The sequence below is a fragment of the Hyposmocoma kahamanoa genome, unplaced genomic scaffold (genome assembly GCF_003589595.1).
Source record: "Hyposmocoma kahamanoa isolate Upper Pololo Valley unplaced genomic scaffold, ASM358959v1 103, whole genome shotgun sequence".
NCBI lineage: Eukaryota > Metazoa > Arthropoda > Insecta > Lepidoptera > Cosmopterigidae > Hyposmocoma > Hyposmocoma kahamanoa.
Window position 1 is genome coordinate 4,555,551 of NW_020653344.1, and position 22,852 is coordinate 4,578,402.

At 36.7% G+C, this 22,852-nt stretch overlaps 1 protein-coding gene across 1 annotated transcript; it reads right to left on the minus strand.

The window, feature by feature from the left end:
- Window positions 1–7,517: 7,517 nt before the first annotated feature.
- Window positions 7,518–21,226, minus strand: LOC113238087 (zinc finger BED domain-containing protein 4-like). Its single transcript, XM_026474811.1, has 4 exons — window positions 21,043–21,226; window positions 13,852–15,494; window positions 7,656–7,685; window positions 7,518–7,556 (listed from the first exon to the last, which is right to left on the minus strand). Exons 1-4 carry the CDS (start codon window positions 21,224–21,226, stop codon window positions 7,518–7,520), a joined length of 1,896 nt encoding a protein of 631 aa, XP_026330596.1.
- Window positions 21,227–22,852: the final 1,626 nt, after the last annotated feature.

Genomic DNA, 22,852 nt, shown 5'->3' on the forward strand with positions numbered 1-22,852 from the left:
ATGGTGGCATAATGACTTTTCAAATACCGTCAAGAGACCAATAAGAAATATGAACCAACTAGCAATCATCGTAATTATGTACAGAAAACAGAAGAGTCAAGCTCACAGTATGAGTTTACATGGTACTCATACACGTTTGTGTATAAAATTTGCTCACAAATCATTTGTGTCTGCGGAAAAAGTATGTATTCTGATATCTTTTGCCGAGTGTACCGAGCTGACAGAGACGAAAACAAATTTTATGGAGGAATTTTAATGCTTTCCTATGACGTATAGGAATCATCATTTTAGGAATGGATCTGGAATTTATTGGTAACAAGGACGGAGCATAACAAATTAATAAACCGACAGAAACCTACGGGTTTTATCTTGCTCAACTTATTGGCATAGCTATACAAAGGAGGTACGCTGCCAGTATTTTGCGGACGTTGCCCAGTATCATCCATTTACAGATTTGCAGTCTTGGCCGCCCTAGGCCCCAGGCCAGAGAATAAAGGATAAGAGAACGGACACTCTCTGCCCCTCCCTAGTTCTAGGTACCGCACCACGCCCCGCACATTGCCGGTCACATTGACTGACCGACAATAAGGCTGCCGGAGAGCCGTTTTCGCGCGAAGACGGCTTTGACATTTGAATACATCTTTCATTTATTCATTACGAAACTTGTACGTTAATATAAAACATCATTTTACGTTACTATTTATAATGGTCGTGAATAATGCTGTGTGCGGCTGTTTATCATCATTTTCCGAAATATGAAACAAAGTAAGTAAAAAATAACTTATGTCTGAGACTCATTCAGTTATTGTTTTCTTCATTTATTTACTGCAGAGTAATATACGAGTATGTATGTATAAAAAATACAGATTTATTATATCTTTATAATGAGACGCCATGACGAATTTTCTATTCGTATTGCATTGAATATATCTAATTATTAACTACGAGCAATTTCAAATACCTTGGTTACCTTACTTAAAAGTACATGTCCCAAATATAACATTTTAAGTGCTTTTAACATATTTTTGAAACAAATCTTCAATATTACTCTAGTTAGTGAATTAATGAAAAATATAATAATATATCGATATAAATACCTAATAGACATGTTTAATTATTAGGATTCTATTAACAGAATCATAGATAACAGATTCGTGTTAGAATTTTCTGTATGTTGCCGCTCTGATCACGTAACGTAATAGTGCAAGAAAGTGATTAACCCTGAGTAACCCTGTCACTTCACGCACACATTTGCGCGTGTGCAGATAGCGCCTTGCTGTATGTAGTAGTAGTAGGTAAATAATTTTCGACCATTGTATGGAGTGTCCGGGGTGTGCCCAGACCATGTAGCCAGTACCAGCCGCCCCTTCCTCAGCACTCATCAAATACTGGTAGACTACATAATGAATTTACTTTATTGCCAACTTTTATCGAAATCGATGCAGAAATGTACTGTTTAATATTTTTAATATTTTTCTAGAACATTGATTTGATATATCTCTGTTACTTTACGGAGCGCATGCCAGTAAAGCGCCCAGGCATGATTGTTTCAGACATTTTCAATATTCATCGTCATATTTCAGCCAAATTACACAAAACCTAAAAAAAATATACACTGAAACTTTGCTCATGGATCACTCTGCCTATTGGTGGAAACCGCATGAAAATCCGTTCAGTAGTTTTTGAGTATATCGCGATCAGACAGACAGACAGACAGACGCGGTAGTGGTCATATGTAGTGATGTAGTGATTATACATTACATTATCTATTTTATACATAAAATGTACGAAAGTGATTTAGAAAGATTATTGTTATACGATGCGGTGTAGTGCTCGCCATAATGTGCGTGAGCCTTTAGAATATTTAGGTACTTTCTAGTTATTTCTTGTTATCAACAATGAATTTCTCGTCACGATTGGCCGCTCCTAAAATGTAAAATAATAATAATAGATACAAGAACAAATTGTGTGAAAGAAAAATGTCTCATATGTATAATGCATAACTTTCATAAATAGCACCGTCAATAATAAACTGACGCAAATTGAAAAATAACTTACAAAATGAATTCTAAAAAAAGTTCGAAATAAAAGTAATATCGCACATGAAACCAAGTCGTAACTCATAGAATTAAGAAAACACGATTTGAAAGTTAAAAAAATTATTGAATGTAACCAATAAATTTATATTCTCGTTTATAAGTGGATAACTAAATATTATGTATAAAAAATAATAATAATCCTATTATTTGCAATAAAATTAATTCAGTTTTTTATTTCATTTCCAAATCTTGTATTGTATGTGTTTCATGCGCGATTTATCATTCTTAAATCAAATAGAATTTTGCCATATTCCATTTACGGCTAGTGCCACGTACTTTTTAATAACCTAACCTCCGATTAAAAAAACGACCTCAAAAGTCATTCATCCCCTAGTTTACCACCCTTAGAGGTGGAATATTTTCTTCAAATTTAAATGGGACCACTTCTGAGGTACCCTCTTTCCAACAAAAAAAGAATCAATATCGGTTCACAAATGGCGGAGTTATCGCGTTACATACAAAAAAACATACAGACGAATTGAGAACCTCCTCCTTTTTCGTGAAGTCGGTTAAAAATCTATTTTGTTACTTTAACAAAGATTAGTTTTCGAACGAGGGTGCGAAATGCGGCTTCTTGAAGTTCAACGTACCCAATAATTTATTACCCTAAAGCGTGCTCCTTTAATATTTTTTTACATCTTTGATTTTAAGTGTGTCGCAAGATGACACGCGCTACGTCTAACGTAAATATGTTGGACGGTCACGATTTCCGCCATGCTTTATCTTTTTATGTGACGCTATTTGATAAAATCAACAGTGCTGCATGAACAATCCACAGATTACTTTTAGAATTAAAGGACGAGAGAAAATAACAAGGCAGTTATTTGTATTGTATTGTGTGAGTCATATCGAATTACCTAAATATGATTTCCGATTACAATAACCACCAGCTGAGTGTATGAACCGAACAAAAATTCCTTCTCACGGGCACAACGGTACCGCCGCACGGGCACGTCTCTAAGGTCACCGTGGTAATATCTTCATCTCACTCTGAACAAGGTTACACAAATGGCGGGGAAAGAGAAGGGACTATGCAAATGAGTGGCGGTAAAAAACGACCGTTTGACTTACTGAGTCGCAGTGATAGATTAGATGCACCTTTTTTTGTTCAGAAGGTCTGTCTTTACGTAGAAACGCGGAGTATGCGCGCGCCTTCCATTGTTCGGCCGTTTCAACATAGCTATACTTTATCACAATGGGCCTCCTTTTGCTTGAAAATGGAAAGTAATAAATAGATCGTAAAGTTACGACGCGGCGTCGTAAATTCTTGTAGCGCGCGCCAAATGTGCCAACTCGAGACTTGGACGGTGGAGCATTCATTTTATCACTTAAATAGGTATAACAAAACACTGCAATCAAAGATAATTCCAAGTAGGAAACTATATTTTGCCGTCCCGCAATTAGATAAGAGTTCAGCTGGCGCGGAATACGTAGAAGTCGTTTTTACGTGAGCTAAGCATACAATTACCGTGCGCTCATAAAAGATAATGCAAGTCGTTGAATTTCAGATTTATAGAACAGCTAGCGCCATCTATCGTTAGCACACAAATCCTCGAGTTCCGCATTCATAAATTCCGAGCGGCATTCGGGCTCCGTCGATAACGAATTGTTTGCAAAACAATTAACACAACGAAACGGATCTCGCCACGATTGGACTTTACCATTTTACTTTCCTTAATTACAAGTTAAGGCTATAGAAAAAAAGGTTAATAAATATAAATGCCCTATGTTTACGTACTCGGTTCACGGCCGCGTTTATCGCGATACTCGCGAAACTGTACCCGTCTCTTTCTGGTTCAAGGAAATTTGTATAGTACTCGGTGCATACATCGTTTCTGTCCTTTTTCAATGGTGATTTATAGTCAAGGAGCTTTACACACATGTCGTGGCTACTTACTACCTTACGACTCGTTCGTTTATCATGATTATGAAGCTATATGGCAATTATATATCAAATTTACATAATTTGTTTGATAAGGGTCTATTAAAGGTTAATTTAAGCATATTATGACCGTTAGTGTATTACGTATGAAAAATATGAAAAATAAAAGTAGCCAATAGTTTCCTTCTTCTCCGTCAGTCCCTCACTGCTGAAGATCGTGAATTTGAGCAAAATCACCGTCAATCGATCTTCTCTATTGCACTCTATCTTCGGCTAGGTCCACGGAAGAAAAAAAACTATGGAAGTGCCATAAGCCTCGATTACTATCGGAACCGATGTCGCCAAAACGCAAATAAACAAAATGATGAACACTACGAAATCTTGATGATGATTGGTAATGAATTGGAAATGTAACAAATTCTGGATTGTTAATATAATTTAAACTTTGCCCAGTCGCTATATCGTTAAAAGTTCAATACCTTTGTTGCAAGTTACGACGTTTTGATTTTATATTGAAATTTTATTCAATGTGCTGCCATCTTGCGGCCAGCTGGACTACGACGAACGATTAACATCAGAACGAATGATCAGACAATTGAAAATTTATTAAAATAAGACTAAGAATAAAAATAAAATAAGATTCATCGGTACATTTGAAATACTGCTACGGATAATATTTTTTGCGGTTATCATTTTTGCACTCCAAAACAGCACATAAGGCATTTTTCTACGATTTTAGAGAATTTACGAGAATGAATGACACAACCATACCATACCAAGTGAAAATGACGGACTAAGCTCAAGTAGGTCTTTCGAGGCCTATAGTGGGCACTCGTCTGACGCTAACTAACCACTTCTACTGTATTTATTATTCTGTGATTGCAACGTTTACCGGTACTGCCAGACTTTCAGCTACCTGGTCACACCATATCGTTTCGAACTTCGCCCTCTAGGTCGTTTGCGCTTTAATTTGCCAGTAACAATTAAGTCTTTCAAGATTGTCAAATAATTGTGGACTGAGGGGCAAATAGACGGAGAATAAACGTTTGTGACTTTTCAGCAGCAATTTCTCAAGCACGGTTCGTGGGATGTGCAGTCCATTCAAAATAAAGAGAAATATTTTAATCAACTTGAAATAAAGAACTATAATGGATTTATCAAAAGAAAATCGACGGAACCACGACTGTGTATGCAATTGCATACGATTCCACTATGATAACGAACTTGACATAAAGAAGTCTGATTAAAACAAAACCAAAACATGACTGCGTGCAAGTGCACACGGATCCTTAACGGTGTGGTATTTTGCGTAAGTGATAGGTAGCGATTAAGTATGTCGTGATAGTGATTAGAAATTGGAAAATGAGCAGGTTTCACGGGTAATAATTGTACAATGGAATGACGGAGGGAGCGCGACAAATTGCACGAGGCTTAACAGATTTACGAAGACCGTTTCTAAAAATACTGCATGGGAACTAGTAGGAAATATATGCACCTACATTAGATTGTCTAGCAGGCAGTCACTTTTGCGCCTAATGGTAAATAAACCTGCCAATGTCTCCCTTAAGTAATTATATCTCAATAGCCGTTCCAGTTAATCAGCTCGTGAAACAAGTTGCTATAATTTTGTTTGTGTTTGTTTTTATTTTTGACGACTTCGGTGGCCCTACGGTTTGCACGGCCAGGACCAATTTGGAAAACGAACTTTTGTAAATTGGTTCTTGTCTGGGTGTTTTGGGTAGTGCCTTGGAGTGAATTAGGCTCAATTTACGGAATGGAAGCTGGTTTTGTAAACAAATTGTACGTAGCATAATGAACTTTGTGTCAGTTGTGTAACGTACAAATTAGATACGATTCGGTAGCTGTGGGAATTTACGAGACTGTGCGAGATTTCTTCTACTTTGTACACCGTAGTGTAATAAGACAAGTATGGTAACTACATAGAAACGTAGCAGCGCGGCAGTGCACTGCTGTTGCCTAGCATGGATTATCGCAGACGTCATTAATTATAAAATAGCGGTCGCTCTGAGTTTAAAAATTGACATCAAATAGTGTCTATTGTTGTGTCTCAAGTCCAGAACTGTTCAGCATTTCATTTTTGTTTCATAATCATACTCCATAATCACCAATCCGCGACACTGGTATAAAAATATCGATTTCTAAGTGCCTACTGCATTATGCATAGGACGAGAATCCTTTTTTTTTATAACATCAAGCGACAGACGAACAAGTCGTGTGCCTGAGGGTAAGCTACACGCCTGTCCATAACAGTTACAGTGTCACTCAGAGCTTTAAATTGCAAAGATCTGAGGGGCATTGCCACTGCGCCTGTAATTTCACCAGCGCCCTCATCATTCATAATCGGAATAGAGTAGTGCTGACATTACTGCTTGGCGGCAGAAATAGGCACCTGGACCAACTCTTTCACAGGGAGCTCTACTAATACTAAAAATTACTGTAAACTATGTTTACAACGTGTACTTTTCCCAGTTTTGCTAACTTACTTGAAACCTAGTTGCAATGGCAGTTGAGTCGCAATAGTGTCAGTGGAATAGCATTCAATCATTAATGATCGATGAGGGTCTTATTTTTTATCTCGTTTCATCAGCAATTTAGTCTTCAAATTAAATATTAAATATTTATAATATTAATACACTACGCCATCGACTCGCCATTGAAGAGCAGAACACCAAAAAATTGCAATGGCAGTTGAATAGTAGCTCTATGGCTAATCAGTGACAAGCATCTTGCTCTTAACTTTTAGCAGAATACCAAACGTACAAAATCCTGCCATTGACAGTGTATCGACACACAACTGTGATGATTTATAATCTCAGTACAGAGTAGGTACTAAAAAGACCGACCTCAAAAGTTCGTGGAATTACATCTATTTGCCAAGTTTTATTGAAATTGGTTACCGGAAAGTGCGCGAAACCGGATTCATCCCCTAGTTAGCCATCCTTTAGAGGTGGAATATTTTCTTCAAATTTAAATGGAAGCACTTTTGGGGCACCAACAAAAAAAGAAGCTCGAATTTATTTTTTCGGAAATAACGTTCGTTCGAATGTTCGTTACCCCGAAAACCGAATTATAACGAAACAAAAAAAAAACAACCAAAAAAAATGTTGGATATTTATCGCAAAGAGACGATTAGATTCGGTTAGATTACGTTAGGTTTAAAAGAAAAAAACATTTTCCTCTCAAAATTACTTTCGAGGTTATGAAAATTCGAGGAAACGTTACTTCAGGAAAATGTCATTTCGGACTTCTGATAGGTAAAGAATAGGGTGGAATTGAGAATCTCCTCGTTTTTTTGAAGTTGGTTCAAAATTAGTAGACTTGGGGCCTTGATTGGTATAGTTATCTGGTACATTATTACTCTAATAGTATAATTGAGCTCCAAAATCGACGTATGTGGTTTGAAACAATACATTAATGTATCAAGATTTTTAATCATATTTTTGATTACAAAATAAATAAAGGTTCTTTATGATGTTGAATTTACGCAAAGTTGTAAAGCTTATAAGTACTTTTGTTCACCAAAAATCAATAACAATCTCCCGATCGCTTATGGTCTGCGAAAAAATGTTTCAAGATAACAATTCTGACAAAGTACAAACCTCTCTCGCTTTTAACCCTAATATATCAAGTTTACATAGATGGAGGTTACTTACCGGGTCGGCTCGACCATCATTTTGTGCGGCCTGAAACAAACACATGCTATTAAACAGTTTGCACACAAACATTATCGTAATTTTCCGACTTTATACCTACATTATAACACTAATTTACGAGCAAAACTTGCATATACTTAACTTGCATATTTAACAAGGGTCACGGAATCTCATACTCAAGGGTTTCCTCTAAGAAGAGGATTTAGGCTATAATTCGCCTCTCTGGCGTCTTCGACGATTTCCTTCACAGTTAGAAATTAAAGACATGGGTACAATCGACGCCCTTAGATACCTAGCCGACCTTTTGTTCTTGCGCATTTTACAGAAAGTGTTAAACGAATTCCAGCTTCATGGTTGAAATGTGTATTTTGTATTTAAGGAAGTATATGTTAAGGATCATTCACTAACGATGCAATAAGTAATATCAAAATTAATTTTACGTCTCACGAGTTAAAGGTTAAATTTGTTTAACACCTTTCTTCACATCACACTGATCTACTCAGAAATCGGTCGGTTTTGGGGGGGTCAGGTACCTAAGGGCATGGACTGTACTGCCACGGGGATTCGAACCGTCGGCCCACTATATTACCAATGCTTTTTATTATGATTACGGAATCTAGTCCAATGGTTTTAATAAAAAAAACTATAGTTATTTTTGGGGCAATAAATTTATCTTCTCTTGTTTGGTTAGGATTTTAGATAACTCGGATATAAACAGAGATATCAGTTTTGGTTAAAATTTTATTATTAAACGTTGGATGACGTAACGAACAGCATTCGGGACTCATTATAAACTGTATATTCAGTAATAAGTTGTCACACAGACGTCGCGTAATTAAATACAAGGCCCAGTCCACGTGAATTTTATTGTAGAAATAAAGAAAGAGTATATGAATGGAAAAGAACAGATAAAGGAAAAGCGTAAAGGCTTTGACAAAACATAATGATATGAAAACAAGTACAATGGTATAAAACACTCCGTTCTTAAATTATATACGGGTTATGGTAAAAATGAACTTTCCCAAAAGGGCCTGTAACTTCTAGAAATACTATGCTTTATAAGCAATTCGGTTACATGATTTAATTGGTCAGAATTTTATGTGAAGTCGAGCACGTGTGCTCGCTTCGTAAATTTAGTAGAGAGTGGCGATGGAAAGAAAAAGTAAGTAAGTGACGAAAAAGAAAAGAAATTTAAGAACGATTCAAAATTTCAAAGTAGGTGGCCAGGAACTAGAGAAAGCGGTGGTTAAAAGGAGGGATGAGGTTGAAAGAGGTCGCATCGTCACAGAGCCTTTATTTCATCAGGCATACGGCTTAAAATGGATAGAGTTAGCGCAGTGCAAGATTCGCCGCAGAATCCTATTAGCTTATTCCAACGGCTGAGGTTAACATTATTGAAGTATTCTCAAGTTAAGATAAAGTCTTGTTATAAACCAAAATAGAGTTTTTAGTGACGACATTTATCGTTACAAATTAGAAAAAGAATATATATGATAGATGATGATGTGTATTGCCCACATAGTTTATTATATGACCATAGTATTTGATATTACTGTTTCTGAATTACATGATTTATGTTTAGTAGGAATATAACGGCGAAGGAGAATATCGTATTAACACCTGTATGTCGACCATCCTGGAATGCTGTGACGTGTTATAGAGAAGACCCGTGTCCAGCAATGGGACTTCTAATGGGTTGATGTTGATGATGTAGTAACTTAGCTTGTTTAATTTACGAAATTTCGAAAACGGTTCACAAGTCTCGGAAAACGCGCACAATCTGTACTGTCTTGTTTTTGATGTAGATGATGATAATAAATCTTCAATTAACAAAGTATGAAACCAGCCACAGCACTGAGCGGAGTTTACTGAGGCAGGTTTCGTTAAAAGGCAATTCCAAGTGAGTTACTGTAAATTGTATGATAATTTAAGGAAATAACCGGACCTGCTCTCACAAATATCACTGAAAGTTCCCTCTAAGTCTTTGAGAAACAATTCACTTTTGGTTCTACCTCGGGCCCTTACTAATTACAGGCAAAATGAGTTTATGCGGCGCGTAAGCAATAATTTCTACACTCTATGTAATACTTTTGATCCCGGACCTTTTCAATACGAAGGAGAGCACTGAGTGGGCACTTCTTTGAGGCTTACAACGGCGGTTGTCTTTTTAAGTGATAGGTTATATAATGGTGTACTAAGGTTCCATATTATATTTCATTTTGTGAGGACTTATAATTGGCATTCAGTTGTTATCATTATTATTTACTTTAGTTTTAAGCTGTTGGTCTTCCTATTAGACAAATAAATAACAAATCCCTTAGCTTTTTATTTTATCAACGTTCTTCATAAATAATTCCACAATACATTGCGTACATTACTTGAGACTTCGCCTCCATTTACATTTAAAACAAAGACGTCGAAACAATATAAACCGCCTTCAAGAAACAGAATATTACAGCGAAACATAATTTCCCTGAAACAATGAATACTTCCCAATTCTAAATATAGAAAGTTCTTTGGCCTAAGGTTCATGACAGGCTCTAGAGCAAAACGTACGTACATCGACCTAAACAAAGCCTAAAGGTTATAGACGTTCAAACAAACATAAAACGTAATTGTTGCCGTAAGTGAGAATTTAAGTCGTGGAACGTTGTTTGCATTCCTAAATAGAATTAACCTCTGTCGGCTATAAGCGAAAGACAACCCGATGGTGGTGTTGCATATTTTGTCGCTCTGGCTCAATGTAGTGTACAGTTTGAAAGATAATTCGTTAAAATAGGTGTTCAAATAGCATTAGTGTCAAAAGTGTTACAGTCAATTAGAAAAATCAGGAAATTAAATGACTACAGCATCAAAATTCCGACAGAATTAGTAACAAATCTAAGATTATTTTAAAAACAAAAGCCCGACTGCAAAAATAATTAGCTGGAAAGATAAAAAAAATATACCCCCCCTCACTATTTTGATTATTTTTTACAGCAGGACACTCCCACAATCAAGACGAATCTAACGACACCTCGTATATCTTCAAGCCGTTTAGACTGTACAGCGTGAAAAAGAAATGGATTATATACTCTAAAAAAACATAACCCTCCGGTCCGGGCAGTCGGGTAAAACAGGCGTTTACACGGCATTACTGGCAAAAGTTCGACAAATAAACATTAAAAACAAAAGTTTAAATGGCACCACTGTCAAAATTTGATAGATAATTCGTAAAAACAGTTCAAACAGCAACCAAGGTTTTTTCTAAGACTTCGGCTACAGAATATCAAAGCTGGATTGTTTTTGGCTTTTCCCTGTCACCTCTTGTACATGTTCTACGTGAACTTAACAAGCCTACATTTTCTAATTAAAAGAGACTAGTGCCAAGAGGTATAGACCCCTCCATTGATTTGCTGATGAGGAAATTGACTGCACCAGTCCCTTAGACTTCATACTGGCCATGAGTTACTCAATACAAAAGATAAGATATTAACAGAAAAATATTGGGAGTTGAGTGTTTGTTGAAATATTTCAAGATTAATACTTGGGCCTATAACACTGTCCAAAATAGGCCTTTTTATAATGAAACAATGAAAACTAGGCGAGTAATTTGTCAATCGTCATATTCGCCGCACTCATTACGTAAGAGCGGTAAGAGAATAAAATCTGCTGACTAAAGACTGAATTTAAAATCGTTTCTCTTTAGTAGTAACAAATCGAAATAAATGTTAAAACGCAAACTTGTCAATATTAACAACAATCGTAATTGTGTAAAGGGCCTGAAACGAAGGTTGGTAAAACAAATATACACGATTTAGATCCGAAAATCCGAATCCGAATCCGAAAAAAAAAACCATTGTTGTATCGAAGAACAAATTTTCTATAAGGACCTTCTGAAATGACGTTTATGTGTATCAGCTTCAAAATTGCATTAATAGTTTTTTATCTAAGGGCATTTAACACTGAAAAAGCAAGTTGGCTCGAATTATTTGTCTTGGAGTGTAGTTTCAAGCTTAGTGTTCTCTAAAATCTATACTCAGTAAGTCAATGTCAATGACGTCTAGGGATATTCCACTCACTAAAGATTAGCGAACAAATCGCCAAGGTCACGATGGTCATCACTATCCAAACGACAACATCATTTACTCCGCCATTCCAATGTTACGTTATCATCATATCATTTCTTATCATCAATTTATCATTATCAGAAACGTGATACACTTTTCATGGCTCTATCTAATCAATTTAAAGTTGATTTTTTTCATATCTACTATTATTGTGACTATGGACGGGACTAATATGAGAAATATTCAATCTTTATGATAAACGATCACTTCAAAATGGTTTATGCTCTAGACTTTCTAGTAAATAGACTCAATCTTTTCAAACATTTATCGCACTTTATCTTAATAACGCCGCATTATGTACTTAGGACCTCAGCTTTTCGCAAAATTGCCTACGTATAAAGCTATCTACCTCGTATGCTTGGCTTAATACAATTTCGGAAGAGCCCTGTGTTTAAAACGTGCTTAGAATAACGCATGGAACCCATTTGACGGTGTTGACAGTTTCGGAACATTCTTCGAATACAAGATCGCACTATCCAACAGAAAACAATTCGGGATAATTCTCAAACATATTACGTTATTAATAAAAATTTCCGCTGGAAATCGAGTGAAAGGATATTTCGGTTTAATGGGAAGCAACGTCTCAAGAAAGCGCGATTGGCTGTCAAGGCGTGCTGGTCTCAAAGGCATGAAAGTAAGGTGACTGCTGTAGACATGAGACCTTTGCGCTATATGTGTGGTGTTTATTATTCTTAAAGACAGAATGCGAAACAGCGTAGTAAGAGAGCGTTGTGGTATGAAAAATGATATGAATGACCAGGAAATAGAGTGGGATGCCTGGATGGTTTGTTCATGTAGAAAGAAAGAATGTTGGTAGATTGACAGCACTAATTTATAGAGCGAAGGAGATGGAGGGGTAGGGAGACTTCGGCGTACATATCTCGATCAGATTGGGAATGTCCTTGAAAAAGTCCGAATAGAAAGTATCAAAAGTATGATAAGACTGATGGGAGTGAAGGAGACAAAGAAGGTTTGTCAGGAGCGTAAAAAGTGGAGGTCCATGGTCTCGGCCTACCACGGTGAGAGAAAGCGTGACGATAAGAATTTCTAATATTAGTAAATAACACTGCAGCACGTCAACAAAATGTTAAAATTGAAACGTGCTATATTCAAAATTTTTATTCAAGAAGTCATTGACGTCACAATCACAGGTCAATAACTCATCCAGGATGTGGATAATGCCTATTAAAATGTATAAAAACTTCACTCCAGTTCATCAAGTCGACGAAGTTTCCATCCTCGGGAATGTAAACTGGATGGTTTACGTTCACAAGACCACATCCTGTGAGCATTGCGGTCGTCTATCCTTTTAGACTCCTACTAAACACATTTGAATAGTTCCAACACATTGAGAGGCAATAAAAATCGTATAAGCTATAAAATTGAAAATAATAGAGCCATTTCAAGCAACATGACCATAACTGCGAAGTAATAATATAATAAAATTATATACCGTCGAGTATGTCCACTGGGCGTACACTATCACTCTTACTTTATCACGATTAGATAACGCAGAAACTTGTATTATTTCAATAAATAAATTGCTAATAAATCATTTAGGTAGGAAGTACACACCGTTCGCTCAATAAATGCTGACTGACAGCCTTTTTCGAAAAGCAGGTACGATTTGCAATTGCCCCAAAATAGGGATGTTACGGATGCAAAAATTTTGACATCCGCGGATGCAGATGCGGATGCGGATTATTAGAAGTTCACATCCGCGGATGCGGATCTGATGCGGATGCGGATTTGATGCGGATGCAGATGCGGATTGTGGGATTTTAAAAGGATAATTATATATTTATTTTTTGGCATAATTAATTGAAAATCAATTTAATTATAACTTTTAATTTATTAAATCATATTTTTAGAACAAAATAACTTGTGACAAAACAAAACTTTAGCTTGAACTTCAAGCAACAAACAACAACAACTATACAATATAATTCACCAATCTTTAACTTTAATTATTAAACAAAAAAATATGATTATGAAACTTCAAGGCTTGAAGTTTCATAATCATATTTTTTTGTTTAATAATTAAAGTTAAAGATTGGTGAATTATATTTAATAAATAGCAATATTGCAGCCTTTTCAGCTTCCAGCCTGTTTCTTAGTGGATTATATATTAATCCAGCTCCACTAAATAGTTGCTCGCTGGGAACACTGGCTGGTGGAGGTGATAAATATCTGCATGCTAATTTGGAGAGAATTTTAAATTCACAACCGTTGACTTTCCACCAATTAAGTGGATTTCCCTCTAAATCCAGTCTTTTTTTGTTACGATAAATAACTAATTCTTTGCGGAGAAGAATATCGGGGCTACTGTTGTCCGGATCTCCTTCACCTTCGTCTTCGCTCGATGAATCTAACATCATGGCAAGATCGCTTCTTAAGCAAGTCTTCTGACCCGTGCTGGACGTTCCTGGTTCAGGATCGAGAGAATCTTCCATTCTCATTCTTTTTGTTTTTTTCGCTGGCGACATAGGAGAATCAGTAACGGCAGGGTCATTAATCATCTTTATTATTTCATCTTTTATTTTTTCTTCGGTGACTGGTTTGAAAAATTTATGCTTGTAACGAGGATCTAAATATGTGGAAATGGCATAAAAGTTGTTATCTTCCAAAGAAGAAAATTTCGCTGAAAATTGTGATTTTAGGTTAGAGACTGCCAACTGAATAGCATCACTTTCTCGTGGTTTTGTTAAATAGTCGTCAAGTTTTTTCAAAAGCATTTGTATCATAGGAATCACAGATGATATGAATGCCTGAGAGCTACTCATTTCACGAGTAGCTTCCTCAAACGGTTTCAGTACTTCAATACAGCATTCTATTATTTTCCACTCTTCAGGCAAAATGGATTCAATGTTATTGTCATTGGCATAAAGACTTAATGCATCTTTTATCTTCAGAATACGCTCAAACATGTAGAACGTGCTGTTCCAGCGCGTCACACAATCCTGGAATATTTTAAGATGCGGTTGATTAAGTCTGTCCTGAATTTTTTCAAGTTGCTTTTGAGCAATGACTGAATGGTTGAAATGAGTACTAATTTTCTTACATTTTTGTTTGACGTCTTCTATGCTTTCCTGCGATCGTAAACCATGCCGAATAACAATTTGCAACTTGTGAACAGTACAATCTAAATCATTTAGCAATGCTAATCGCATTCCTCTTTTCATGTTAGAGCCTTCATCTCGTATTATGCAATGCACTTTTTCATTTGAAATATTCCATTCAGCAAGCATTGTGTTAAATTTTTCTGCAATGATATCACCAGTATGACGGTCATCAAAAGTTTCGCATTTTAACACAATTGACGATCGTTCAAAGTTTTCTGATACTCCATGACAAGTTAGGCTAAGTAAAGAAACACCTGAGCTGGGATCTGTCCAAATATCAGAAGTGAAGGACATGTAATGATATTCTTCAATTAGTTCTTTAACTTTTCCAGCGAGTTTTATATATAGCTCATGGCATATGAAATCAGTAAAAAAATTACGTCCTCTAAAATTATATTTCGGTGCTAACTCATGAATGAGACGACGAAATCCAAGTCCCTCCACAAAGTTAAATGGTAAATTTTGAAGCGCTATCATTTCGGCAATGAGTTTGTCAAGCTTTTTTGAATTAGGATTGTTAGTATCCCACTTCTTTTCTTTTTGTAGTACATCTTCTAACGAAAGCTGTTTCTTAGCTTGTTGCAACGGCAACGGAGTCACAATTGTACCTGTAAAAAATACATACAAAATTGAAACTAACTTTGGATTCTGGTTAGTGCTAAAAAAGCCTAAAAAGTGAATATTTTCACTAATACCTAGAACTATTTTTTATTTTAAATTGAATATAAAAAGTAACATAAAAATCATGTGTATAGTATAATAAATAACAACAATATATTTTAGTCACAGTATAATATAATAAAGTAAGTAATATAAAATAGCACCAAGTATAATTATCATGATTTAAATTGAAAACAGCAAATTATTAAAGAAATTAAATGAGTTTATCTAACCGTCACTAAGTTTGTAAAACATCTTATATTCCGTGATTTTCGGTACATACCTGCTTCATCATTTTTTTTCTTCAATTCCTTTTCTTTATTCGCACTTTGAAATAAACAAAACTCTTCCGGGTGTATTGATTTCAGATGATTTTTCAATGAAGTAGTAGTGCGTCCCTTCCGCGAGTAACTTTTATTACATATTTTACACTCCGACTTTTCCGGATCATTTTTGTCTATTGTGAAATAAGTCCAGATATTGCTTTTTAATGGTGGCGCCATTTTACTTTAATATTTATATCAAAATATTCTTTAAGTTCTACACAGTAAACACTCACTTTAATTTATTGACAATGAGAAAAAAATAAAGTCCGACCGAACTTTCGGACGGAAGTTTCGAACTGTCGCACGGAAGTTTCGGTCGGACTCTAGAAAAAACACAACAAACAAAACCTGTCGAATCTTGTAGCAATTTGCGCCTTCCTATTCGTCAGTTACCGAATGAAGTTAGCAATTGTCAAAACAAACGCAAGGCACGTGCCACTCTGGCTCCGCCCACTTTCTTTACATGTTATAACTTGTTCGTGTGCATTCGTAAAAACTCCGCATTGATTGATGCGGATGTAAATGCGGATGCAGATGTCTGAATTAATGCGAATAATCCGCATTTACGGATGCGGATGCGAATATTCGTAACATCCCTGCCCCAAAATCTCCTCTAACAACAAAAAACATACCTTGAAGAATTTTGTGCCGTAATCCCTGAACAATAACGATTAATATTCAATTGTATTACAAATGTTTCTATTGGAAAGGTGAAATGTTTTGTATTGGCAAAGAGTAGAGATCAATTTTGTTCAAATTAAACAAGAAATCGAATATGTCGGTGATCCACAAAGATTTTGATATAAAAAAGCATTGAGTGGCAAAATGATGGAAACGGAAAAGGTAACATTTGTCTCGAGCGAACATTATTAACGAAACAGGAAATGTTTTCCAAATGCAAAATAGTTAATTAATTATTTTGAAAAGTAATGAGAATAAAAGTTACGTACATCACGATAGCGAGTGGCTTTGCTCGGTTGGAAAACGTCGTGAAGCTTACCAAGTATTTTATAGTGTATGCCCGTACCTATTCGTGTTATCTACGTGTGAGTCATAGCATAGTTAGAATTGCAAACGAGCTGTTTAAACCGCAGCAAAGTGGTATAATAATGACACTTTGAATATAAGTTTTTAGTGAAACTAAAATCAACGTTCAAGAATAAAAACAGAAACATAAATACGGTATATTACTCTTATAGTATACTCATTTCATTATTCATTTATTCATCTTGCATGCCTGTGAAGTTTCACTAAATACTTTGAAAACAAGTAAAATTACTATAATAGTCGCCAAGGATCGTACGGACGACAGCAGCACATCAAGGTACACGTGGACGGATCAGGTGTCTACTCCAGTTTTCCGTTCGAAACATTTTTTTTTTTTAATGATATTTTGCAGTTGGCCGCTGATGGCCTTTACTGCGCCACCGGAGAAAAAGGGCGAGCTGAAGGCTCATAACCCCTAAGATAAACTTAAAGCTAAGTAGCGAGCCTGAGGGCGCCCAAGTGGGCACGGACCTCGGCTCAGGGCGCTACTGGAGACTCCCGCCAGAAGGGCGTGCTGTAGGAGAGAATCTACCACTGTACGTGCTAAAATGAGGGGCGTTCGAAACAATTAGGACGCATTTATTCGACACGAATTTTATCGCGTTCACCCCGCGCGGTCGCCGAGCGGAGTCCGCGTTGCCGACCGCGTGCGTCTAACCGTCATGGCAAAATCCGCTCTATTTATGTAGCTTTTACGTTTTGACTTAAATGAGCGTCCCGGTCACGCGGGCGAGTCTGGCTTGAATTTGGTCTACGCGGCGGTCACCCGTTTGTATTATTCAGAGGAATTTAAATGTTGTTGCTTAATAAATAGAATTCAGATTCGCCATTAACGTAATGGCGTGGTAACTGGGCGGTCGCCGCGCGGCAGTCGCTCGAAAACTTCCTCCTAGTGTAACTGGGCGCCTATTGTCAAATAAGTGACACTCAACCAAATTAAAAAGCGCATGATGCGAATGAAGCTTCATACTTGATATAGCTTTTGATTTGGTCGAGTATCACTTATTTGACAATAATTGTTATGGACGTCCGTTGTTCCGTTGCACTGGAAGCGATATTCGAACAAAAGTGTATAGCTTGATACGTAATAACGAAGTTTATAGCAATTGTTAATTTCAATTCAATAAAGTCCTTAATGCTATGGTTACCAAAATTTGCTTCCATTCCATTTTAGTAGCAGTAGAGCTAGGTAAATTGGCAAGTCCCACGTGCCTGTAATTTCACCAGCGCCCTTAACCCTTCAAAACCGAAACGCAGTAACGATTACATTATTGCTTGGCAGCAGAAAAAGGTAAGGTGGCAGTACTTCCCTGGACGAACTCTTTCACAAGGAGCTCTACTGTTACTAAATTTTCTGTTACTGTTGAAAGCCCTTATTTATAACGTATATTTGTTTAATTTTCCATTCGCCATTCCATCGGAGCGGCCGGTGCAAGAGCCTGTAATTTAGTTTTGATGAATTAGCAAAAGGGATAATAATTAGGGTCGAAAGAACATGATATTTTATATCGCTCCGATTTATAGCGGATGTTACAGTTTTTTGTGGTAAATAAAAACATGGATTTATGAAATTGAGGGTTCAGTGTACGCTTACGCGATATCGCTACAAATAAAAATACCGAGAAAGAAAAAAACGAATATGACCATAATGATATGAAGAAGTAGGCATGAAATAAATATATTACTAAGTAGAAGATGAAAACCAAATTATTGATAAGTAGGTATGGTACGGTAGGTACGTGTAAAATCTGCTAACTGATATAGAACAAAGAACTCTTTTCCATTGTTCACAAACGGATGTGCAAGTACAAGAAAAATTGTCGTACACGTAAATCGTTCGATAAAAATCGAGGTCGAGCGCAATGGAAATGAAAATAGTGGTACGGTAATAGAAAGAATATGTCTAAGTGCTCATTAGCAAGGCGACTGTAGCGTTGTAAGTACGGAGAGGGCATTTCATCGTTAAGACATTATTATAGCAGCAGCTCACACAGCTACTGCTTTTACAACCTAACGTAAAGGTATGACAAAGTAAATAGGGTTACGTCAGTAAGTACTGTTAACCATCTAAAACAAGCTAAAAAATATTGACAAACATAAAATTCTACGAAATATTTTAGAATAAAATATCTAACTTTGCACATAATTTTTATATGGAGATACTTCTCTTTAAGTACTACAGAAAACCCGCAAAATTTTGATTTTGAACAGAAATCCTGTAGTTATTAAATCACACTTGTCCTAAAATATGATTATGGGTGACTCCGAATTAGCAGAGGTGAAGCTACAGAGCCTTGAACACCGCCGTAAAGTTGTCTGCTTATCGGTATTCCGATATCACGGAGAGATGGAATTGCATAATTTGATTCCGCCTTGCCCTTTCCATCATCGTGGAACTAGACGTGGGCTGGAATTATACCCCATATGTTGTAGATATTCCCTGGATTCGCACGAAGCGTTTCGCTTCCACATTTATATGGCGAGCGGCTACAGAGTAGAATTCCCTGCAGACTTATTCTCCGAACGCTACAACTCGGGCCTTTTCAAGGCAAGAGTGAATAGCCATTATTTAGGTGTGCATGCTACATCATCGACCTCATCATCACTTTCCATCGTGAGACGAAGGTCAAATGCAGAGAAAATTTTATTAAAAAAATATTTGAAATTGCCGAGCGTTTAACGACGCGCCGCGCCGCCCGCTACTTGGTCAGTTCGTCAGTCGCCATTGGGTGCTTGTCGACGTTGGATCTGCGTCAAATTATCTCCGCCTGTTCTTATTTTATTCATATTCAATTTTCAGTACGCGGGTTGTGCGGGATGCGAGTGGCGGTCCCCTGCAACTTAATTCTAAAAATGTAGACTCGCGTTGAAATACATCGCCTTAAAAAATCGATGTGTGCATTATCTTTGTAAATGACGTTGAAAAAATCTTCCATACAGCATGCAGGTGTTGAAAGAACATAGTGCAAACAAAATATTTTTTTTTGCCAACTCATGGCAAATGAAGATAGAATTTGTTAAGAATACGTATGGTTAAGCGAAGATATAGTAAACGAGTACACTTAAGTTTCAGAGATGCTTAATATTCAACTACTGGAACGTACTCTTTCTCAGTTAAGAGAAAACAAATTAACATAAAGCCATTTCCACGAGTAGCGTACTCGGTAAGTAGTGCCTAAGTCACATAAGCAACGTGATAAGCGAAGCGAGCAACACTCTTACGCTTGGAGGCACACGCTCCTTACCACTACACTAGTGAACATGACAAACTAGTAATTTTTAGAAACAGTGCGTGCCATGAATGACTGCACAAGATCCTGTTAATTATTAAATCACTTTCGCAAATGCTGCATCATTTTGTGTTAATTATGTTAAATTCTGACAGACCGCTTTACCGACTTTTGGGTGCAGAAATCTATAATATTCATTACTTTGGACACGCAGTCTGTGCACTCAAAGGCGCTGGTTAAATATTCTTTTAATATGTATATCTTTTATCTCTTTATAAAGTACCACCGACAAGAAAGTGGCTTTCAATATAATAGTAGTAATAAAGCAATATGATGGCTCACTTTACGTATGTTGGTTACTCCGCTTCTCAAGTTGTGACAAACTTGGTTAATGTCATATCTGGCTAGGAGTAATTATTAATTACCTCAGTGAACGCTCGGCGGCCCGTTCCACTTCCCGTCAAATCAAGCCTGTAAGGCGAGGATTTGAAATTGGGACCGTTTAATTGGAATGACTGGAAACTACAAAAATATTTTGTTTATTTTGTGTGTAAAAGAGTTTTTGTGCCGTGGAAACATTCGCCTTGACATCTTGTTATGGTGCCGACTCTTTTATCGAAAATCGGGTAATGTTAGGCTTTATCTTGGTTTTAACTTGTATCGGATAACTGGATGTAAGAAAGTATGGTTTATCTGCAATAACATAACTCCACTAAAAGTATTTCTTTAGGACGTACTGTCATCAGTCAGGCTGCGTAGTTTGATTGTATATATAGATATGTATTCTGATGTGAATAAAATATCAAATTGATCAAGCATCTTACATAATCTTTCACACACCCACGATTTAATCTATTGCAAATTCATCTGAACCCAAACAAAATTTTGCATACTTGATCGGCAACGCATAGCGAGACACGCGTGCGCGAACATAGCTGAAACTGGTAGCGGCAGTGGCCACCCGGACCGCTCCGACTGGTTACGACGACGACCTTGGTGCAGCTTTCGATTCCGCACACTATCAACTAGCCACCTCTTTAATATACGTTCTGTTACTATTCCACTCTTACGAGACATGTTGTAGCTCAACACATTTGAAACTTTCGCTTTGCAGGCTTATTCCAATTATCATTGCTAATAACCAAGAACAACACATTGGGTGTTTCAAAAGGGTCACGACCAGGTCCTATTTTATATAATGTATCATTAGTCACTGTAACGCTGAAAATCATATTAAACAAAGAGCAGAATGTTACGTAACGAAAAGTTTTTTTCATGTTATATAATATAAATAGATATTGAGAGCGCCATCCTATTTCATTCAAATCTTTAAATTTACGAGCGATCGATTTGTCCGTTAGATGTGTCCAAAGGCAACCCATTGGGGTTGCCGTTAACGTTTGGCTGCGATGGTGAACTCACCACCGTTTAATTTACTAACATAACTTGCTATTGTGCACTATCAACATTCGTGATTCGACGCCATTCAATGTTGTTAATTTTATTTCCTACGGACATAGGTTACATCACAACGAGAAAAAACACGCATATTTCAAACAATTAATATTTAAAGAACATAACTGTGAATTGGTTTGAATATTCTATTTGCACAAAAACTTTTTTATTGGTGGGACGGAAATGGCGCCTGGTAGTAAGCGGCACGCCACTCCATAACAGTTACAGTGCAGTGGCTTTAATTTGATAAAGATCTGATAGGCATGCCACTGCGCCCGTCACTCTGAGACTTAAAGTTAACAAGTCCCATGTGCATGTAGTTTCACCTTACCCTTCAAAACCGGAACGCAGTTAGATCATTCGCATTCATTTGTTGCACACGGGCAATTTACTGCTTGGCGGCAGAAATCGGTAAGATGGCAGTACGGAGGCATCTATTTCTAATTATAGATATTAATATTCAAATGACACAAACGCGAACGAGGAACAGAATGAAGACATCCTCAAAATACTCAAATAAAGAAGTTTAAGTTAAATAAAAGGAATAGAACTTTTTGGTTTTAATTATTTATAACCATTGTCAATGTGGTACGTTCCGCCGTCTCATTAGTTCGCAGCGCCCTTGCTTCGAACACAATCGAATAGACTCGGAATTTCCAATCAAAATGTAAATTGGAACGCAACTATTTTACATTATTCATTTACAGAGCCACCAACTTATCTATGATACGGGAAAAAAGGAACCATTGCTACCACGTTGAAAAACATGGAATAAACTGCAAGTTACTTATGTTACTTGCTACATTACATACATACTAGCGACACCGCTCTCAGCACAGTTAAGTTGGTGTCTCTGTATTTGTCGCCTGAATCAACGCTGATGTGCAATTTATCTGCTAAAATTAAACTTTGTTTTATTTCTGAACTGAATTGAGGATGTGTTGTGAAATACGATTGTGCGGTGATTCATGGTCATAAAAGGTATTAGATAGATACAATAGCATAGGATATGTTTTGTTTCGATTGTCTCTGATCGATACGAGTATACTGCGTTACCTCGATATTATAATAATAATCGTAATTGTAGTTTCCAACATACATAACATACAGAAGACAAAAATAAAACTGTAAAATGTAGTAAAAACGCAAAAATAAAAAATGAGGTAAACAGATCCGGGCGACAAGTAAAATTATATGTTGTCTCTAGTGACCTTTCCACAACGGGCGTTATTCCAAATCATCTTCTCC

Coding starts and splice junctions, on each gene's coding strand:
- LOC113238087 (XM_026474811.1), bottom strand. CDS start 21,226: ATGTCTCGTAAGAGTGGAATAGTAACAGAACGTATATTAAAGAGGTGG. Junction 15,495..21,042: donor CGCTATGCGTTGCCGATCAA/GTATGCAAAATT, acceptor TATTTTTTACAG/GTACAATTGTGACTCCGTTG. Junction 7,686..13,851: donor GGCTGGAAGCTGAAAAGGCT/GCAATATTGCTA, acceptor TGTTTGTTTCAG/GCCGCACAAAATGATGGTCG.